At 40.9% G+C, this 20,051-nt stretch overlaps 1 protein-coding gene across 1 annotated transcript in view; it reads right to left on the bottom strand.

Moving 5' to 3' along the window:
- Nucleotides 1-13,394: 13,394 nt before the first annotated feature.
- Nucleotides 13,395-20,051, bottom strand: part of Chic1 (cysteine rich hydrophobic domain 1) — a 41,416-nt gene continuing 34,759 nt past the window's right edge. The window contains exon 6 of the mRNA XM_005086545.4: nucleotides 13,395-19,983. Within this exon, the coding sequence (XP_005086602.1) occupies nucleotides 19,933-19,983 (51 nt within the window). The 3' untranslated portion in view covers nucleotides 13,395-19,932. The remainder of the gene's footprint in view (nucleotides 19,984-20,051) is intronic.

The following is a 20,051-nucleotide window of genomic DNA, read 5'->3' as shown; positions in this document are numbered from 1 at the left end:
TGTTTTCCTCTGGCCAGGTGGGCAACCCAGGCCCACCTGGCCAGAGGAAGCACAGCCTACCTCAGGCTTTGACCCTTCACATCTATCCTTAATCAAGGAAATGCCCCACAGACTTGCCTACAGGCAATCTAATGGAGGCATTTTCTCAGTTTGAGGTTCCCTCTTCCCAGAGGGCCTTAGCTTGAGTCCGGTTAAAAACCAGCCATGCAGGAAATAAGGGTTTATTTCATCTGTTTTAGGCACTTTCACACTTCCCTCTGCAGCTCACAAGCCAGGCCTTCATCTTTAGCATTCCTCTGAGCAATCTTATCTTCCAAGACCCTACAGAACAGCCCATTTAGCGATGAACACTCAGCAGCTCTTCTAGACCAAAGTTCCACTACTACAATCCTTCCCAAAACATGGGCAAGTCTGTCACAGCAATTGCAGTACTGGTACAAGTTTCTGTTCTAGTTTGCTTTTCTGTTACTGTGGTAAAATGCTGACCAAAACTAACTTGAGGAGGAAAGGGTTTATTTCACCTTACAGCATAGAGTCTATCAATCATGAAGCGAAGCCAGCTCAGGAGCTGACTGACACAGAGGCCGTGAAGCTGCTTACTGGCTTGTTCCCCATGGCTTCCTCAACTTGCCATTTGTTTTTTTTTTTTTTTTACAACTTGTGTCACCCCCCCCCCCCGCCCCAGGGTTTGTCTGTAGTGTTTTGGAGGTTGTCCTGAAACTCGCTCTGTAGACCAGGCTGGCCTCAAACTCACAGAGATCCATGCCTGCCTCTGCTGGGATTAAAGGCGTATGCCATCAATGCTGGGCTGCAACTTGATTTTACAACTCAGAACCTCCATAGCCTAGTGTGCTGGGGACCTCCTACATGTCCAGGGATAGCATGCATCGCCCACAGTGAGCTGGGTCCTCCTACATCACTCATTAATGAGGAAAATGCACCAGAGATATGCTTGCTGGCCAATTTGATGGGGCATGTTGTCAACTGAGGTTCCCCTTTCCCAGAAGACTCTAGTCTGTGTCAGGTTGATAAGAAGCTACCCAGTTACCCAGTATATACCCTTTCCTTTGTCTTTCCTGATATCTGAGTGCTATTCATTCTCCTGACTGACTTAACAAAGCCCTTACTAATTCTCACACTTCACCCTGTCTCCACATGGTCTCTCACTGCTATTTCCTCAGGGCGGAAGCTTCCTGCCTCCGTTTTCCTTTAGTCTTTTGTTTTTTGTTTGTTTAGCTTTGTTTTTGTTGAGACAGGGTTTCATTGTGCATCCCTGGCTAGTTGGGAATTTGTTATGTAGACCAGGCTGGTCTCGACCTCACAGAGATCCATCTCCTGCTTTTGCCCCCTGAGTGCTGGCATAACCATGTGTGCCACCAATATCAGGTCAGGGTTCTTTATGTGGAGAAACACAAGGGGCACTTAACCTTATTCCAGGACAGTGGCAGGTGTGAAAAGGAACTAGCTTAAGTCCCTGAGGTAAATTGTAAAGGGGATGCCAGCACAGCAGGGACTCATTGTAGATCCCCACTGGATTAGGCAAAACCACATCCAAACACCCGCTTTCACAGAGAGATCTTTTTTTTTTTTTTTTTTTTTTTTTTTGGTTTTTCGAGACAGGGTTTCTCTGTATTGTTTTGGAGGCTGTCCTGGAACTCGCTCTGTAGACCAGGCTGGCCTCGAACTCACAGAGATCCACCTGCCTCTGCCTCCCAAGTGCTGGTACTAAAGGCGTGCGCCACCAACGCCCGGCGAGGTGTTTAATTTTAATTTGGCATGTTAATTAAGTGAACCAAAAGGGGCTTCTGATGATGGACTTTGGTGGTCAGCCTCAGGAGGAGGAAGTGACCAAATAAGGGAATTAGACCTAGGTGGCTAACTTTAAGAATGTAATCTAAGGGTACCAACCAAAGGGAATGGAGAAGGGCAAGGACTGTGGGCTACTGTCCCTTTAGGGTGTATGTGCTGCGAACAGAACAGCTGGAGAAATGGTTGGGGTCTTGATTGTATTTCACCAATTAAAAAATTAAAAGGCAGGAAGAAAAACCCATAGACACAGCAGGCACAGTTAATGAACTTTATTAAATAAAAGTGAAGAAGCGTGCACGTCCGCGCGCGCGCGCACACACACACACACACACTCACACACATAGAGGAAGGAAAGAGTCCCAGCAGAGAAGGGACTTTGGAACCAAAACCCATTTTTATTCTGGGGCTGGGGGTTTTAAGTGTTTTTGGTGGCCTGAGATGGGACCCCTTCTCCTAATTTTGGGTTAGCTTAAATAAAGGGGAACTGAGAGACCACAGCCTCAGATAAACATGCACTTATGATGATATAGGGTCGGTCCCTCTCCCCCTAATTTTGAATTGATCAACTTAGACAAAGAAAGAGGAGCCAGTAGGCTCAGAGCTTCAGGGAAACATTAAAGAAGACCCTCAGCACATTTGACCAGTCTGGACTAGTCAGACAGAAGGGAACCCCTCCTGGCGGGAGAAAGAGCCTACCTAGTCTTTGTTTCAGGTCAGGAGAGTGTGGAAGAAGTGGGGAATTTGCTATCTTTCTTATAGAGATCTGTGGCCTCTTTGCCTGTCTGTTAGGGATGTGTCCAGTTCCTAGTCCCTCAGTACTGACTTAGTCTTTTGGAGCCAGAAGACTATGCAATGAGTACCAAATGCTACACATTGAGCTACAGGATTTCGATTTATACTGTAGATTTTGGTTTAGATTAAGTATGACTGTCTTTATGCCCTGGCTTTTCTCTTTCTGAATAAAAACAATATATAACTTGTTCGAGAGATACTGAACTTTTAAAAGTGTTGGAAATTGTATTTTATTTTATGTTTTTTGGTTCTTCAAAAATCAAAAAGATTTCTCTGTGTAGGCTGGTTGTACTAGAGCTTGCTCTGTAGATCAGGCTGACCACAAACTCAGAGATCCCTCTGCCTCTGCCTCCTGAGTTCTGGGATTAAAGGCATGTGCCACCATGTATGACAAGGGTTGGAATTTTTTAGACTGTGGGAATTTTAAAAAGTTGAACTGTGTTTTATATTATGATATTACATGAGATCTTGGAAACAAAAGAATGGAAGGTTACAAGGAATGTGTTTGAGCTAGATACGGTGGTACACACCTTTAATACTAGCACTTGGGAGGCAGAAGCAGGTGAATATCTGTGAGTTGGAGGCTAGCATAGTCTTCACAGCAAGTTCCAGGCCCACCAAGGCTACACAGAGAGAACCTGTCTCAATAAAAAAGAGTTGTGTTTGCATGTCAAGTTGACAAGGAATCCAGTATCCTAGTCATCTTTAACAGTCAGCTTGACACAGCCTAGAGTCAACCAAGGGATTCTCAATGGAGGGCCTGAACAGATCAGATTGATCTGTGGGTGTGTCTAACTGATGCAGGAGAGTGTAGCCCATTGTGGCCTGCTCCAACCATGGGCAGGTAGTCCTAGGTTAAATAAGAAAGCTAGCTAAGCATCAGCCTGTGTGTGAGCCACTAAGCAGCAGCCCTCCATGGTTTCTGGTTTACATTCCTGCTTGAATTCCTGCTTTGATGTCCCCTAATGATAGACTGTGGTTCAAAACTATGAGCCAAATAAACCTTTCACCCTCCAAGTTGCTTCTTTGGTCATGGTATTTGTCACAGCAACAGAATGAAACTGAAGCACTTTGTTTTTCTGGCCATAGATTCACTTAGGGTTTGATAAGGCCGCTGGCACCAAGCTTAAAAATCCCGAGACTCATCTATACTCTGATTCTGGGCTGAATGGAACTTTCTGGACTCACTTAGGAAGACCCTCATAAGGGTTGCTCATCCAGTGTCTTGAGCCCCATCATGTTTCCTATAATGTACTAGACAAGCCCCAGACACAGTGGGAGAACCACTTTGACAAAGCAGCATGTTCTGGAACTAAAACACATTAGGAACAGACTCATTTATTTTTTGATGACAGAGATTTTTTAAAAGTATATTGGTGATTACTGTTTCCAATAAAATGCACTTCAAGAAATACAGGGAAGCCAGGCGTTGGTGGTGCACGCCTTTAATCCCAGCACTCGGGAGGCAGAGGCAGGCGGATGTCTGTGAGTTCGAGGCCAGCCTGGTCTACAGAGCGAGTTCCAGGACAGCCTCCAAAGCCACAGAGAAACCCTGTCTCGAAAAACCAAAAAAAAAAAAAATACAGGGAAAGTCTGGGTGGGCGGTGGTGGTACATGCCTTTAATCCCAGTGCTCCAGAGGCAGAGGTAGGAGGATCTTTGTGAGTTTGAGGCCAGCCTGGTTTATGGAGTGAGTTCTAGGACAGTCAAGGCTACACAGAGAAACCTGTCTCAAAACACACACACACACACATACACACACAGACACACATGTATATGTATATATTTGATATTTGAAATGTTTATTATAAAGGAGTATGACACCTCTTTTATACACATTGATCCAGCAGTAAAACATACCTTTCTTCTATCGACATGATCTTACTGTCTTATGAACTAGGGCAGTATTCAGCTAGGCCCAACAGAGAGCTGGTGAACTTTAAACTTGACTATATTTGATTCAAATCCATCTATCTCCAGTGCTTGGGGGCCAATATCCTAGGCAGAAGTGTATTCCAGGGTGGTCATGGCATTATGACCTACAGCGGTACAGAGGCAATGAATGGGAGTCTGCCAGCTAGACTTCAGTTCAGAGGAAGGCAACTAGTGGCTGACCTACAGAACTTCTTGCCTTTCTTTCTCTTACTTCTTCCTTCCTACTCTTCCACCTCTACCTAAGTTCTCCCAACCATCTCCAATCACCTGAGAGTGGGATTTAGTTGCCACTTTTATTTTTTCCTGTTAAATATCAGAGCCATTTCTCCAGGAGCTCCCAGGCAGCATTCTTCTGTTGGTCCCTGCTCTCCTCAATTATTGACTTTATTGGGTTGATGGCTAACTCCATCTTGCACCTCTCCCGTCATCTACAGTGGGATAGGAGGCAAAGAAGGGGATTGCTCAGAGGCTGAAGGTGGCATAAGTGTTCTCCAAACCCATTGGGCTTTACCTACCACTCTACCAGGAAGCTTTGCAGTCTTGGTCTTCCGTCCACACTCCCTCCAGCCTTTCCCCAACCCTAGAACCCTGCAGATTCCTCTTTGCTCCCCTTATAGCCATGTGCACTACTCTCCTGAGCAGATCCCATCAGGCAGCTTTCAATTGGGTTGGGCCTCTTTTCAAAGTGGACAGCCACTATACCATGAAGGATCTGTTCTTTTTGTTATCTTGTTTTCAGTCAACACTAAAACAGAGAGAAAGACTGATCAACTCATGGGTACCAGAGAGAGAGAGAGAGAGAGAGAGAGAGAGAGAGAGAGAGAGAGAGAGAAGACAACACACCACACACAGAGATTTAGAGGCTTTTCACCATAAAAGATAGCATCAAGGTAGGAGGATGGCAAGGTGCCTAAATGAACAGAATGGAACCAAGTTCAGTTACTCTCTCATGCTTGCATAGAATTTTCAGTGGGATGGTGTTCACATGGATACTGAACAGGGTGGATGATATCCCAACCATTAAGCTTGATAATGTGTTCAATGATGTACTTGCCTTCCTTGTAGTTTTGGCTGCTTGCAAAAGTGTGTTCATGACATCCTAACACGGAAGGAGGAGATTTCAAAAGACTACAGGTAAGTAAGGAATTCTGAGAGCAGGAGAAGTAATCTGCATCAGGAAAGAACACCCCCAATTGGTTATCCCTGAAATCTTATGCATACAAACAACATTATATGGAGTAAGCATATTGCATTTATATACAATTATTATTATTGTTGTTGTTATTATTATTATTTGGTTTTTCAAGACAGGGTTTCTCTATATTGTTTTGGAGGCTGTCCTGGAACTATCCCTGTAGACCACGCTGGCCTCGAACTCACAGACATCCCCCTGCCTCTGCCTCCCGAGTGCTGGAACCAGCAAGATAAATATAGAATGTACTAGCTCAAAGTGGGTACCAGACATAAAGCAAAAGGTACCCAGCCTACATTTCACAACCCCAGAGAAGCTAGAATCCTCTTCCAGAAACAGATGGAAGCAGATGCAGAAATCCCCAACTAACCAATAGGCCAAGCTCCTCGAGTACAATCAAAGTGAGGGAGGAGTGAAATATGAACAAAGGAGTCAAGACCAGGATGGAAAAACCCACAGAATCAGCTGACCTGAGCTAGTGAGAGATCACTGACTCAGACAGAGATCACTGACTCAGGTCTGACAAATGGTGAACCTGCATAAGACAGGACTAGAATCTCTTAATGTAGGTGACAATGGTGTGACGGACAATATATGAGGCCATTGGCAGTGGGTCCAAGACCTAACACAAATGCACAAGCTGGCGTAGTGGAGCCCATTCTCTATGGAGAGATACCTTGCTCAACCCAGACACAGGGGTGTGGGGGTGGAGAGGTACCCTGGTCCTGCCTCAAGGAGATGATGGGACAAACTTAACAGACTTCCTAGGGGAGGTCTTAATCTCTCCTAGGAGCAGATGGGAGGTGGGGTGAAGGAAAAGTGGGGAGAGCCGGAGGAGAGGAAGGAGGAGGAACTGGGATTGGAAAGTAAAAAATAAATTAATAAAAAAGGAAAAAAATAAAAACAAAAGAAAAAACTAAGTCTTATCAGGTTGGTATGGTGGCCACACCTTTAGTCATAGTACTCGGGAGGCAGAGGCAGGCAGATCTCTGTGAGTTTGAGGCCAGCCTGGTCTACAAAGTGAGTTCCAGGACAACTAGGGTTACTAGTGAGACCCTGTTATGGATATGGAAATAAAATTAAATCATGTATTCTACTTTATTTATTAAAGTAAAAATTTGAGATTGCTTCACACTACAAAATTTTTCAGATAAACAGTCTAATTTTAAAACTGACAGTTGAGGGCCTTGGTGTGGGCTCAGCAAGGTAAAGGCGCTTGCTTTTATGTTTGACAGCCTTAGTTCAATCCCTGGGACCTGAGACCCATATTGTGGAAGGAGAAAACTAACTCTCACAAGTTGCATATGAGTGTCATGCTCATATGTACATGTACACTGTCTTGAGAGAGAGAAAACATGTACAAACAAATGAATAATTTAAGGACCTTATAAATAATCTCAATAAAAACTGTAAAATCTTTAATTTTTAAAAATAATCTATCTGTGCCAGGCAGTGGTGGCGCACGCCTTTAATCCCAGCACCTAGGAGGCAGAGGCAGGCGGATCTTTGTGAGTTTGAGGTTAGCCTGGTCTACATAGTGAGTTCCAGTACAGTCAGTGCTACATAGTGAGATTTTGTCTTCAAAAACTAACCAACCAACCAGACAAAAAAACAAAACCAACCCCCCTAACTTTATGTATAACAATATGTATCTATGTGTTGTCTACATGTGTTTTGGTTTTTATATAATTTGTATGGTACCAACTAAAATTAACCCCAAATTCTTTTCAGTTCATACTGTGCTAGAATTTTAAAGGGAAAGGCACCAACTCCAACAACCTGACCAATTAAACTTGACTACCTATCTCTATATGCTGAATAAAGAGAATATTTGGAGGTGGAGAGATAACTCGACAATAAGGAGTATTTGCTGCTATTTCAAGGACCTAGGTTTGGCTCTCAGTACCCATATAGCCCCCTCAGAGTCATCCAAATGGTCAGTTCCAGAGAATCTAGCACTCTTCTGGTCTCTGTAGACACTGCACACATGTTGTACTTACATGTATGCAGGCAAAACATTCATACAGTGGTCTCTGAAAAGTGACAGAGTTTGGAGAGAGACAAAGGGAGGATGTTTATTCAATGGGATCCCAATGCGCAAGCAAACAGAGTTTTCTAATGGCCTAAGATCGTTCTTTGGGGATATTAAAACACTTTTAAAAAAATGAGTTGTGGCCCGGCAGTGGTGGTGCACGCCTTTAATCCCAGCACTAGGGAGGCAGAGGCAGGTGGGTCTCTGTGAGTTTGAGGCCAGCCTGGTCTACAATAGCTAGTTCCAGGACAGCCTCCAAAACCCTGCATTAAAAAAAAAAAAAAAAAAAAAGATGAGGTGTGTGTAAGTAGACAGTTCTGGTCATAGACTTACCTCTTTGATCCTTGTCTCAGTTCTGGTTTGGAGATTGTAGAAAGGTCCCTAATGCTTGAGATATGAACTGGCTTTTGAATACTAATGCTCCTGTTCCATAATTCAACCAAAAAATAGGTAATTGGTACCATCTAGGCTTATATCACCATTATTATTAAAATCTGGCCCATGGGAAAAGACAATTGTTTTGGTTTGTTTTTCTGGAACAGGGCTTCTCTGTATAACAGCCCTAGCTCTGTAGGGCTATAGACTCTGTAGACCAGGCTGACCTGGAACTCATAGACATCCATCTGCCTCTGCCTTCTGAGTGATGAGATTAAAGGCGTGCACCACCACCATACAGCTGACAATTTTATTAAATTGAAAAAAATACTATATGCGTATCTAATTTCTTCTGTAGTATAACTGTCCCCTATCCATATTCTTGTAATTAATCTCAATCAAACTCATTGCTTCACCAAGTTGGATTTAGGAGCTATTCTGACTTTGATTCCCTATCTAAAGTAGAAGTTTGTTTTTATCTCTCTAGGAATAGTGTCACACAACACAATCTGGTTTTTAAAACATACTAATCTCAACTGTTTCAAATCCCTGTTTGCTCCAGGTGTGACAGCACGTACCTAAAATCCCCATCTCAGGAGGCAGAGACAGGTGGTTTTCTTTGAGTTGAAAGATGGCTTTATCTACATTGGGAGTTTCAGGCCAGCCAGGACTACAGAGTGAGGCCCTGTGCCATAAAATAAAAATAAGATAAACAAATAAGTTTAATTGAATAAAAAATGAAAGAGGACAGAGGTAGAAAGCAGGTGGGGAGAGGGAACGGGAGAAGGGGAACCTGGCATTTGTATGTAAAATAAATAAAATATTTTAATAAAAAATCAAATAGATGCCCATTTCCCTTATCCATTGCTTTAGTTCTGTTAGGCTAGACAGTGCTCTTGATAATCTTGATTTTGAGTGCATCATTGTCATATGCCTCATGTTATGTCAAGTACACATGATTAAAAATGTCCCACTGGGATGTTAACGGTTAACAGAGTTTGATAATATTGTTCAGGAGTGGTTTTAATGATTTTCCCAACTAGTTTCCTCTCCCAAAGACTGCCTTCCTAACTGCATCTCAGCCTCATCTAGGAATCTTCATAACATCAATGGAATGTTAACATTTGGCTTCCCACATTCACAAAATGTGAAGAAGATGAACAGGAAGAACTGTGAATGGGAGTCACCGGAAAGAAATTCTCAAATAATTGGTGAAAATATTATTTTAAAAGACTAGTGGTTGACTTGGGTGTGGTTGCACATCTTCATTTGTTGGTTTTTTAGTTTTTTTGGATTTTCGAGACAGGGTTTCTCTGAATTGTTTTGGAGGCTGTCCTGGAACTCACTCAGTAGACCAGGCTGGCCTTGAACTCACGGAGATCTGCCTGCCTCTGCCTCCTGAGTGCTGGGGTTAAAGGCGTGCGCCACTACTGTCCAGTTGTTGCTTGTGTAATCTCAGTACTCCAGAGGCAGAGGCTGTGAGTTCGAGGTCAGCCTTGTGTACAAATCGAGTTCCAGGATAGCCAGGTCTGTTAAGAGATATGTTAGACAAAGAAAACTTGTCTCAAAGAACCAAGAAAAAGAAAAAAAAACAATTAGTGCTCATTTAATTTGTTTTTAGCATTGGATAAGTTGATTTACCTGTTTCATCCTCCCTGACTATCCAAGGTAACAGTGGGCCTAGATGAGCTTCAAATTTTACCAGCTCAAATGCTCTAGATGCTACTATGCTAAAGCCAATCCAGGGTGTGGCGGTTTTGTGGCTGTCAGAGCTTCAGAGTCCAGAAAGTGGAAAGGATAGAAAATGGACAGGTTAGAATCCTCTTGCCAGAAAGATTAAGGCTTTTTTTTTTAAACAAAGGAAGCAATTAGGAATCTCACTTTCCTTCTCAAGAATGAGTTTTTCTTTTAATCTAAGTTAGAGAACATTAAGTCTGCTTTACCAATAAAGACCCAGTTTAGTTGGCCGTTGGTGGCGCACACCTTTAATCCCAGTACTCAGGAGGCAGAGACAGGTAGATCTCTGTGAGTTTGAGGCTGGGCTGGATTGACAGCCTCCAAAACAATACAGAGAAACCCTGTCTTGAAAAAACAAAAAAAAAAAACAAAAAAAAAAAAGAAAAAAATAAAGCCCAAGTTTTAGGTGAGTGAGAGTTCTTGAGATAAACCGGAAAGCTATGGAAATGTTAAAAGCCCCTATACATATGTAAAATGTTATTGCACTGAAGTCTTAGAAATAGAAAACAGTGTAAGCAAATGGAATCACAAAGAGTGTTGTGTAGTACACCACCTCTTTTTTTTTTTTTTTTTTTTTTTGCTTTTTGTGAAGGGTTTCTCTGTAGCTTTGGAGTAGTCTGTCCTGGACCTGGAACTCTGTAGCCCAGGCTCAAACTCAGAGACATCCTCTTGCTTCTGCCTCCTGAGTGCTGGGATTAAAAAGTCACCACAGTCTGGGCTTAGTCTTGTTAATGAAACAATTTAATAACAGATTCACATTCCTTGAATACTTGAATGCTTTTAATTCTAGCACCTGGGAGGCAGAGGCAGGTGCATCTCTGTGAGGTCAGCCTGGTCCACACAGGGAGTTTCAGGCCTTTCAGGGCTATACAGCGAGACCCTCTTCCTGCCATCCCTTCCCCCAAAAATGACAAACCAAAAAACCCTCAAACAGAGTGGGGCGTTGGTGGCACATGCCTTTAATCCCAGCACTAGGGAGGCAGAGGCAGGTGGATCTCTCAATAAGGTACGTACATCTCTCAATAAGACAGGAACCCTAAAATAATGGAGGCCACAAACAATTTCAACTTGCCCAGTAACCCCATGCTAATGGAGGAAAAGGTCAAGGGGTAGCGAAAAAGAGAAACTTGCTGTGCAGGAAGCCATTTCCCATAGTTCCGACAGCTTACCACGTAGGCAGGTTGCATTGCTTATCTGCTGCCTTCTCTTTTCTATCAGTTTAATTCTGCTGTGAGAGGGATTCGTAGCCTGGAGGCTAAGAGGATGGGCCTTTCCGGAATGATCAGCTTTTCACCTGAACTCCCATTCACTGCCTCTTCTAATTTACAATTACTCTCCTTACATCTTAAATTTCCTTTCCAGAAGGTGTCGATTCCAGTGCACTGTAGAGGCCCTTTAAGGGAGAGCTAAACTTCCTCCAGGTGGAAAGAATGGAATCTGAGCTCTGACTCTAAGTGAAGACTGGCATTCTGGCCTGCTCTAGAAAATGACATACTATTGTCCCCACCCTTAAGAGTTAATCCTTGGCTGGAGGGATGCTTCAGTGATCAAGAGGACTTATTGCTCTTGCAAAGAACAAGACCCCACACCAAGAGGCTCCAGGGATTCGATGCTCTCAGGCCTCTCTGAAATACTTAATCCATTTGGGCCTGGATGCCATACCACAGCTATTTGTCAACCTGCTTACTGAACATGCCATCTTGCTTGGACCCTAACTCAAAAACCAGTGCTTCTGCCGAGATCTACAGTTTTCATGCTCTGTGTTTTTGTTTCTTCAAACTCAAAAAAAAAAAAAAAAAGAAAAGAAAAAAAAAAGGTCCTTGAGCTTAGTCTGTGGGGGGTTTGCCGTTAGTTATTGTTTGAAGGTTTTTGGTTTTTTGTTGTTGTTTTTCGAGACAGGGTTTCTCTGTATTCTTTTGAAGGTTGTCCTGGAACTCACTCTGTAGATCAGGCTGGCCTTGAACTCACAGAGATCACCACATCCTGGCTTTTCAATTTGCTATTTTCATAATAGCAGTCATTGGTAATTACTGCCAATGACAGAGCTAGACCTGTTACTTATTTTTATGTGGTGTGTGCCTGTGCCCAAGCACTCCTGTGTTCTTTTCAGAGTCCATGTATGTTTAGGACACTATGGAGGCCGGAAGAAGAAACTGGATGCCCTGGAACTGGAGTTTCAGACTATTGTTAGCTGCTAGGAGCTGAACCCAGATCCTTTGCAAGAACAGTATGTGGTCTGAAGTGCTGGGCCATCTCTCTGGCCCCCTATCCCCAGCACCCCGCAGACAGGGTTTCTCTGTGTGGTCCTGGAACTTGCTCTGTAGACCAGGCTGGCCCTGAACTCAGAAATCCACCTGCCTGTCTCCCAAGTGCTATGATTAAAGGTGTGTGCCACCACTGCCTGGTGGAATGAACTTTCTTTTTGTTTTAATTTTAATTAGAAACAAGCTTGCTTCACATGTCAATCCCAGCTCCCTCTCCTTTCCCTCCTCCCCCACCCCCCCAAGCCCCCACCCAATCCCAACTCCACTCTCCAGGGAGGGTGAGGCCCTTCATGGGGGAATCTCCAAAGTCTGCCATATTGTTCCAGGGCAGGGCCTAGGCCCTCCCCCCATGTGTCCAGGCTGAGATAGCATCCCTCCATGTGGTATGGGCTCCCAAAGTCCATTTGGATGCCAGGGATAAATACTGATCTATTGACCGAGGCCTCAAAGAAGGCCAAAGCCTCCTCACTGACACCCACGTTCAGGGGGTCTGGATCAGTTGGAAGGAACTTTCTAAAGAGATGAGAATATTGGGCTGGAGAGATGGCTCAGAGGTTAACAGCAGGGGCTACTCTTCCAGAGGTTCTAAGTTCAATTCTCTGCAAACACATGGTGACTCACAACCATCTGTAATGAGATCTGGTGCCCTCTTTGACCTGCAGGGACACATGCAGTCTGAACACAGTATAAATAAATCTTTTAAAAGAAGAGATGAGAATATATTGACCTTAACTATGGTGATGGTTTCATAAGATCTAAACTTATGCAAAATTCACATAAATTAGCCGGGTGGTGGTACACTCCTTTAATCCCAGCTCTTTAGAGGCAGAGGCAGGTGGATCTCTGAGTTCAAGGCCAGCCTGGTGTACAGAGTTCCAGGACAGCCAAGGCTACACAGAGAAACTGTATCTTGAATAATATAAATTAACTTTATTATACAACCTGATGAATTGTGACCTGGAAGAAAGCCAAATAAACCTTTTCCTATTAAAAAAATGGAAAAGGTTTTTAAATTACATTTACTTATTCTGTGTGTGTGTGTGCGTGTGTGTGATGTGAGGAGGCCAGAGGAAAACTTACGGGAATTAGTTCTCTGCTTTCACCATGTGGTTCCCGGGAATTGAACTTGAGCTACCAGGAGTGGCAGTAAGCACGTTTACCAGCTGAGTTACTGTACCCACCCCCAAGTAATGATATTAAAATGATGAAAGCATAAGGAAGGAAAGAAGGTGTACCCCAAAACCACACGGTTCAACTCATTAACAGAGTTTTATACTTTATTGGAATTTTGCATCCTGAGAATAAACTTTTATCTGACAAGTGAACAATGACAGAAGCAGCAGTGAAGGTTTCAGAGGCAGGTGTCCTTCATTTTGGCACAGCTGGATATAGGTTGAGTTCTTCGAGGGGGAGTCGATCCTGGACTCCAGGGGGAAGAGGAATTCATTCCACAGGCTACATAACACTACACGATGCATGGAAGTTCTTGGTTTGACGGACATATCCACTAGTATTCTCTTTTGGTAAAGCTGTCCCAACAGGAATCCTCTGCCAAAATGTAGAAGTCATTTCATTTTCAACCGGTTTTTTTTTTTTTTGAACAATGCCAGCTCTGTTGCTATCTGGATGTCCTGTTCTTGCAGTAGAGATTCATAGGTGTATGTGGTTAGTCCAAAGATGGCAAACTAGCTTGTAGATAATATAATTTCAAACATTTGTAACTTGTTCCAAAGTCCAGGCATTAAAACAATTTCCAACTATTTTCTTACAATAGAAACAGAAAAGCAGGAAAATTATGCCAAAATAAAAGCAAATCAAATAAGGCGTAAAAGGAACATTTGAGAACTTATTGCCTTGATTATCATACAGACTTCACACACACTTTAAGAGGCTGAGAAATTGTTATTTAGACCAACATGACACTAAAACACGGCACATTTGCAATCCTGTATGTGTAATGGACACGTCTCAATGAATCAGTTCAGTTCCAGAACCCTGAAACAAACCAAAACTGAAGGCAAATTATAATCTGAATTTATAGCCCAATCCAGTTGATAACCCCCTTCTCCCTCTCTGTCTCTCTGTCTCTGTCTCTCTCTATCTATCATTCAGGGACTAGGAAACAATGTTTGAGAAGGTCAAATAATCTTGGTTTTTATAAAAGTGGCACCCAACATTTTCTTTATATGGATCTTTCAATTCCTTCCCCATTTTCAAGTATGTATTAAAGTACACTTAAGGACAGCTTTCTCATTTCCATTAATTACAAGCACACCTCTGTTCACAGCTTCTGATCAGCAATGTCGACAGACAGCAGGAAAGAACATGAGGAAAACACATGGTGATCCCATGTCTTGTTTGGCTGGCATAGAAGGAATGTGACAGGTCAGTGTGGCCTTTAGTGTTAATTTTTGAATGAATAATTCTTGAAAAAGGCTCAAGGATACTCTCCGCTGCTCTTTACCTGCCCCAAGCTGAGAACCAATGGTTTACACCTACCTGCTTTCCTCCTTAAATCAAGTATTAATGTAGTACAATCACTCATGTTGAACAAATAGGGCATTAGCAACAAAAGCGACTATTGAAAAAATTAAACCAACTGCAACACTTACTCTCTAGGGTGTTACCGAGAAAGAAAACCTAACAACATGGATTGAAAGTAACATCCACTCAGAAATTATATAATTATTTAATCCAATACTTCATTTAGTCAGTTTCTAAGCACATGAACACATGAAAAAGACCCTCAATTCCCCTGTGAGGTAGGTCCAGATTATCGTCCCCACGTCAGCAATGAGGACATTAGGTACAGAGGAATTAAGCAGCTGAGCTAAGAATGAAACCAGAAGCGACTTGGGGTTGAACTCTATGCTTTTTCCTTTCCGCCTAATTTTCGAAATTCATTCCAATAGACCTGCTTGAGAGTAGGGAACTTGGTGAGAAGCAGATGTGAAATTGAATACGCAACTCTTCACATACTCTAAGCAGACACTTTTATATGTCTGCTCTTGTCACAGCTACAATTCTTGCCTGGATACCAACTGCACAGTCAGATTCCACATGACAAAACACAGAGATCCTAGCCCTCGCTTCCTAGGGACACTACATTCACTTTTTGTCAGCACAGAGGGAATAAGGTCTACCAGGCATCAGATTCTTTGAGTGTGCTTTTATTAACACACACTGACTTGTAGTCAGCCAGCAAACTAAACTCAAACTATGTGCAAGGCACTGAGTTTCCACCACATGTGTAGATCTGAGAACAACCATCCTCACACTATGCACAGAAAAGATCTTTCACGACTTCTCACAATCATGGCATGTTAGCTCATCTCTCGCTTTTTTTTTTTTTTGCCAGCTCAAGGTTCAACCCTTTCCTTTTACAGATGAAAAAAACACTGGACACGTAATCTGGGTCACTTGCCTGGGGCCCACAATATTAAATAGATTGTTTCTTCCTTAAGTCTGACTTTGACGAAATTCACAGAAAATGGAACATATTCTCAGGTTGCCATCATCAAAATAAAAAGGCTGGCTCAGAATCAGGTAAGGAAATGTTGGAGCAAGATAAGGATTACATACACACATACATATATACACACATACACATTCGCACACACATACATGGAAGGACATACAGATATCCTTCAATTATTTTTAGTCACAAGTATATGAACAAGTATTAATAAACTTATTCTTTACCATGAAAAAAATCTTACAACAGTTCACCACTCAAGGGAACCTGGATGATTTGATAGTTGTAAAATAGACCTTTTCCTTTTCTTTTTTTTTAAATAAACAGATTTTGATAGGCATAATTGGACTTAATTTTAATGAACTTGAATATTTCTAATCAATTTAGTGAAAAATATTTCTGCTATGTAAACTGTTCCAATTAATCAGATAAATATAATTTCTATATTTGCCTAGGACATATAGCAAATCCAAATGAAATATTGTTTGGGGTCTTCATGTTCAAGTAGTGCTTTAATTTTTAAGTGGTAGGTAATCTGTAAAGGTCTCAGACATTTGAGAATACCTAATTGTTACTAGGCCTACAAATGTTATTGAGCTTTACTAAAATTATCAAAGGCAACAATAACTCTCATTAAAAATGGCAATGCTAGGCATGAACACAGTTTAATTTCTGAGATATTAGTGTTTACAGGTCATGCTAGTACAAGAAATATGGACATTCAATTCTTACATGAGTTTTGGTAGGGTCTTTAATCAAAGACCATTGTCCTTCCAGAACCATGTTAAATTCTATGCTTACTAGCATTACAATTACAGTAATTTTAAATAAGTGATAGTTTTATTCTATGGTATTTTGTCATTAATATATCACATGATTGGAAGCTAAGTAAATGGGCTTAAATAAGAGATATACAATAACCTTGTGCTATCATGCCTAGTTGAAAAGAATAATCTCTAATAGTCTGCTACTTCATTCATTCTACTTCCTTCCACATACCATGTTATCTTTGAAAAAGACAAGGCACTTTCCCATCTACTTTTAAAGTTACAATGATCTCTTTCCTAAATTAACATGGGGTAAGAGGGGAAAAGAGTAGAGGACATGTGTGAGATGGAGTTCATCTGCAAGTGACATTTGCCCATATTTTTATTAATAATATAGATGCTACTTGCCTTTTGGACAAGCTTTAAAATGACCAGTTGGATCAACTTATTAAACCAGAATCTTGTACCAAATGAGAAGTACCAGAAACCAATGCTCGCTTCTTTCTTTTCCTTCCTCCTTTCTCTTTCTTTCTTTCTTTCTTTCTTTCTTTCTTTCTTTCTTTCTTTCTTTCTTTCTTTCTTTCTTTTCTTTTCTTTTTCTTTCTTTCAGACAATGTCTCATTCTGTAGCCCAGGCTGGCTTCAAATTCAGGGCAATTCTCTTGCTTTAGCCTCTCATGTGCTGGGATTAAAGGTATTAAACCATCACCCCAGGTTTTTCACAACGTGACTTAGAAAAAAGTCTTTTAATTTGCAATCTCAAAGCCTGGTGACATTTAAGTGCTTTGGCAAAAACATGTTATTTTTAAACTTTTTTTCCCCTCTAGAAACTACCATGGCAGTTTTAATAAAGGGACATTATGTATCAAAGTAATTAAAATTTATTTTTTTCAATCAAAAATAACTTTCACAAAATAGTTGGCTAACCCAATGGAAAAATACAAGTTATACTCTCTCCTGAGGCTAAAAGAAAAAGAGTTTGGTGGGGGAGGAATTAGAAACCAAGGCGAACTCTATCACCTTAGCATCTGCTGAGTCATTTAACTACCCCAATTCTAATCCCCTCCTTTAAGGGAACGTAGGGTGAAACAAAGTTACATAAGAAAGAAAGGAAAAGAAAAGACAGATTGTTTTCTGGGTAGTTCAAGAAACTATGATTAGTAAACCAGTATATCAAACAATAAAATAACACATTTATGAGTGAGTGGTTCCAATTGAATGGACATATTGTGGTAAATGTTTTTAATGACAAATACTATTGTAACTTGAATTATACTTGGTCACCTCCAGATATAACCTATTCCTATATTAATACCTGTTTCATGGAAACAATTCATTACACTTCTTTTTTTTTGAACAAAATGAAGTGTGATTTGTACATGGCAGAAGAAATTATGATCACTATTTGGTCAAATTCTAAGGCTCAAGACAAATGTAAGATTGCTGAGGGCTGACATTCACAAGTAATGATTTTATCAGTGAGAATTAAAGATTCTGTATTATGATAGAAATAAATTTTGGTATTAAAATGTCACAGTATGAAGCATAAATCTGATGACACTAGCTGAACATAAAACACAGGTATGTTTTTCCCTGACCTTAGCTATAAAACAAGACATTGGGTATGCATTTTCAGAGACTTCCTTCTTGTCTATAAAAATACACCTTCAATTTTGCAGTAGGCAAACATATTTGCAGGCATACACAACATATTAAAACTTAGAGATTTGGGATGACAGGGTGACATGGGGGATTGGGGCTCCAAAAGTGTTTGTGTAAACCATTAGAAGCACGTATCAAACTGTGTGTCTTTCCTCCTCCTCTGGTCAAGGACTAAGATTTCAGATTGCGCATAACTTTTAAAAGTGGCTTTAAAAACCTTGACCTTGTATTCAGAAACGATTCCTCTGTTCACTGGAATGAACTTACTTAAAAGCAGTTAGGAGTAGAAGCAAACAGAATGAAAGTCAGTCACTGCAAATTACAAACAATGCCTATATATAGGCATTCACTTGCAGTTGAATTAATGTGATATAAAACTTTTGTCATAATTTCAAATTGTAGTAGAACCAGAATGGTAATCTCACTCAATTTAATTGTGAAAATAAAAAAGAGAGAAAGATGCATGCCCCAGTCAAAATGTGTGACCAATTTACAAATGGAAAACAATTGTATCTAAATTTTACTTGTCTTTCCTTGTTGGTAATTTCCAAATATTTATTAAAGATTCTTAAGCAGAAGGTTAAGAATATTTTATCAACTCTGACTGAACTACTACGCAGTCTGTAGATACAGTTTCTCAGTACTCTTTCTCAATGTAGAATAGAGGAACTTCAGAAGAGGAGAAACTGTGGCTTTTATCGAGGCCTTGATACCTCACAGGATTCAAAATCTCAAGCCACTTTTTTGTTTGTTTGTTTTTCTTTTTTTGAGAGAGAGCTTCTCTGTGTAGCCCTGGCTATTCTGGAACTTACTCTGTAGACCAGACTGGACTTGAACTCAGAGATCCACCTGCCTCAGCCTCCTGAGTGCTGGGATTAAAGGCATGCGCCACCACCTCCTGGCTTTCAAGACACTTTAAGGTGGAATTCTATGTATTTTCAAAGGAGTAAAAAGATAGGTAAGGGAAAGGAAATGAGAGCTAATACAGTGATAAGATGGGTTGGATGTCAAATATTATAGGGGATGGAGTGGAGGATAAATGGAGAAAGTGAATTAAATGGAAAAAATAAGATTCTTGGTCTCAGGTGTAATTTACAAAATCCGAACTAATGATTTCAATTGTAATCCACTTTGTTAGGAAGGGCAGTCCTGCCCCACACCTGAAATTTAACATACTCATTTTGGCTTTGCCACAAAACAGCATGTTAAAGGTCTCTACATTCAAAAGGATGCTTGCAAACTTCATTCATATTAAAATCTACACGGAATTGTTGGCAATACAGTAAGAATAATAATACATTCTGTAAACCATGGCATACCACATTTTACATTATGCAAAGAGACAATATTTACAAGTCTTTAGGAGTTTAAATATTTTATCCACTAACATAAGTGACAATTTAGCAAACAGCAGGAGGAAACCAGTGCGATTAATTGCATGTTCTTTAAAAGCAGAGTAAAACCATTTCTAAAAGCTACCAAAAGCGTATTTGGGTGTGTCCAGTAAGGGATTACAGAGCATTAAATAGCCTAGAAAATGATGCGTATTTAGAAATGGTGAGTGTGAAAATCCTAAGGCAGCATGCTCAGAACAAGGGTTTTGTGTCTTTACACACCAGCACTGATGTTTTTCTTGTCAACTACATATACTAGTATATGTTTGTGTGTATTTATTTAAAAATTGAGAGTGCAAAACACAAGCCTCATTTAATAACAAAAAAGATGTGCAAATTGTCTTCTTAAATCAACAGAAATAAAAGAGTGTGAAGAGTATTCTACTGTTAGAAAGAATAAATTGAACACAGCAAAGGAGACTGTCTCCATTCCAAGATAATCTACAAGGCACTAAGGGTAGGAAATGACAGATAACACAGAAGTGACGGAACAAGACTCCTCAGTCGGGTCGGAATATGGGGTATTTTGGTAAGAATTCTATTAGTATTACCTGTAAAATAAAGACAGAAAAGAATATATTGACAAAATATTTTTCATTTAATGTACATAAACCTGAAG

This window comes from Mesocricetus auratus, unplaced genomic scaffold (assembly GCF_017639785.1).
Source record: "Mesocricetus auratus isolate SY011 unplaced genomic scaffold, BCM_Maur_2.0 Super-Scaffold_100003, whole genome shotgun sequence".
NCBI lineage: Eukaryota > Metazoa > Chordata > Mammalia > Rodentia > Cricetidae > Mesocricetus > Mesocricetus auratus.
This window is presented reverse-complemented; position numbering and strand designations above follow the sequence as displayed.